The 2437-nt window shown below is 42.9% G+C and overlaps 1 protein-coding gene across 1 annotated transcript; it reads left to right on the forward strand.

The window, feature by feature from the left end:
- Window positions 1–866: 866 nt before the first annotated feature.
- LOC118193883 (zinc finger BED domain-containing protein 5-like) lies at window positions 867–1913 on the forward strand. Its single transcript, XM_085808834.1, has one exon. It carries the CDS (start codon window positions 867–869, stop codon window positions 1911–1913), a length of 1047 nt encoding a protein of 348 aa, XP_085664960.1.
- The last annotated feature ends 524 nt before the right edge of the window (window positions 1914–2437 follow it).

Raw genomic sequence — 2437 nt, forward strand, 5'->3', positions numbered from 1 at the left:
ATATATCGACTGCTTTGGTTTTGCAAACTTTTTTAGTTTCTTCTTACTTTTAACCTATTCCTTGGTTTCAGGACATTATACATCAAAAGATTTGTACATCTGCTGAGGCGTGTGAAAATATCTTGCAGATCATGGGAACTGAAAGTTTTTTGCCGAAAGGCTTGAAAACGGTTTCACAGCATTTAGAGACTGCCCTCTTCTGTCTGAGCCGCTAATTAGTTAAGCTATTTTCAAACCCCATGGCGTTTTTTAGCAGTTCTTTTTCTTTTTTTTTTTTTTTTTTCCTCAAGAAACTTTTTGAGGGGGATGAATAAGGCATTACTTCCTTCTTGTATATTCTTGTTTTCTATGTTCTGGTTTTTATTCTAGTTATATAGGAAACAAAAGTTGTCACTGCACATTTCTAGAAAAAAAAAAACATTCGGCTAATGAAGTGCGCGTAGCATCTAGAAACAAAAAATACGTTATTCGTAAATTTATCTTAAAATCTGTGCGAATTCATCATGATATTTGTATGAAAACTTTCACGTCATTTCCAAATTTTGGCTGCAGATTTAAAAATTGATTCATCTAATGCAGTGGTTCCCAACCGCTGTTCCGCGGCACACCAGTGTGCCGTCAGAAGCACCGTGGTGTGCCGCCGGGTCTGGGTGTCACGGTGCTCTTCGCCCGCTATAACTCCTCCCGTCACTCCCCCCGCCAGTGTCATAGGTGGTCACGGCGCTGTGCAGTGCTATAACTCCTCCCCCTGCCAATCTTGACAAGTGTCCGCCGTGTCCCCGCCCCCATGAGACGCAGGCAGACGCCTCACACAGTGTCAGAGAGACAACGGCTGCTGTGAGGAGAGAGACACTGATACTGCAGTGATGGACAAGTTTTTGAAAAGGAAAGAACTGGACTCTGAACAAAATCTGGAGCCAGATGAGAGCCCGAGTATGAGTGGGGGTCAAAAGAAAGCAAAGATGGTTAAATTCTCTGGCGCAAGGCAATATAGCGAAAGCTATATTTCAGTTGGATTTACTTTCACTGGAGATGAACACAAACCAACTCCACTGTGCGTGGTGTGTGGTGAAAAGCTAGCTAACAGTGCTATGGTCCCAAGCAAACTTAAACGCCATCTCCAAACGAAACACCCTTTGCTTCAAAACAAGAATGTGGACTATTTTGTTCGCCTGCGTGACAACATGGAGAAACAGGCAACTTTTATGAGAAAAACAACAAAGGTAAATGAAAGAGCTCTTAAAGCTAGCTATCAAGTTGCTGAACTTATAGCCAAGACAAAAAAGTCGCACACTGTGGCAGAGACATTAATACTTCCTGCCTGCAAAGCTATTGTAGAGGAGATGCTCGGACCTGAAGCAGCAAAGGAAATAGCCAAAGTCCCTCTCTCAAACAACACAATTTCCAGACGTATTAATGACATGTCTGCAGACATCGAAAGTGTGGTTTTGGAAAAGATCCGTATCAGTGAGAAATTTGCATTGCAACTTGACGAGTCTACTGATATCAGTGGACATGCTCAACTCTTAGCTAATGTGCGTTTTGTTGATGGTGATGCAATTAGAGAAAACTTCTTTCTTTGCAAGGTATTGCCAGAAAAAACAACAGGAGAAGAAATTTTTCGGGTCACATCAGAATACCTTGAACAAGGAGGACTTAAGTGGGAAAACTGCACAAGTGTCTGCACCGATGGAGCTGCAGCCATGGTCGGGCGCACCAAAGGCTTTGTAAGCAGAGTGAAGGAAAGAAATCCAGATGTGATTATTACGCATTGTTTTTTACACCGCGAGGCCCTCGTAGCCAAGACTTTACCATCAGCCTTAGTTCATGTGTTGGATGATGTTGTGCGTATGGTAAACATTGTAAAGTCACGACCCATGAAAAGTCGCATATTTGCAGCTTTGTGTGAGTAGATCGGAGCAAAGCATAAAACCTTGCTGTTTCATACTGAGGTCCGGTGGTTGTCGCGTGGCAAGGTCTTGGTTCGTGTGTATGAGCTGCGGGAGGAACTTAAAGTGTTTCTGACAAATGAGGGGTCAGATTACGCAAAGCAGCTTGCAAGTGATGAGTGGTGTGCAAGGCTGGCATACCTGGCAGATATATTTCATCATCTGAATGAATTGAACACCCGAATGCAAGGCCGAAATGAAAACCTGCTTACAAGTACAGATAAAATAAATGGATTCGTTCAAAGGTGCAACTCTGGCATCAACACGTGGAAAGTGGCAATCTTGAAATGTTCACACTCACCATGCAATGGCAAGGTGTTCACACTGCTGCACTGTGTGAGATAATAGTTAAGCATTTAAAAACTCTTGAGGAAAAGTTGTCATTTTATTTCTCTTCAGTCTCCACTGAATGCCTTGACTGGGTTAGGGACCCTTATAGCTCAGCATCAGTTGTTGGAAAGGAAATGACTTTACAGGAGCAGGAGGAA

Source organism: Stegodyphus dumicola, chromosome X2 (assembly GCF_044657685.1).
Source record: "Stegodyphus dumicola isolate Sdum_Otavi_A_Nest chromosome X2, ASM4465768v1".
Lineage (NCBI taxonomy): Eukaryota > Metazoa > Arthropoda > Arachnida > Araneae > Eresidae > Stegodyphus > Stegodyphus dumicola.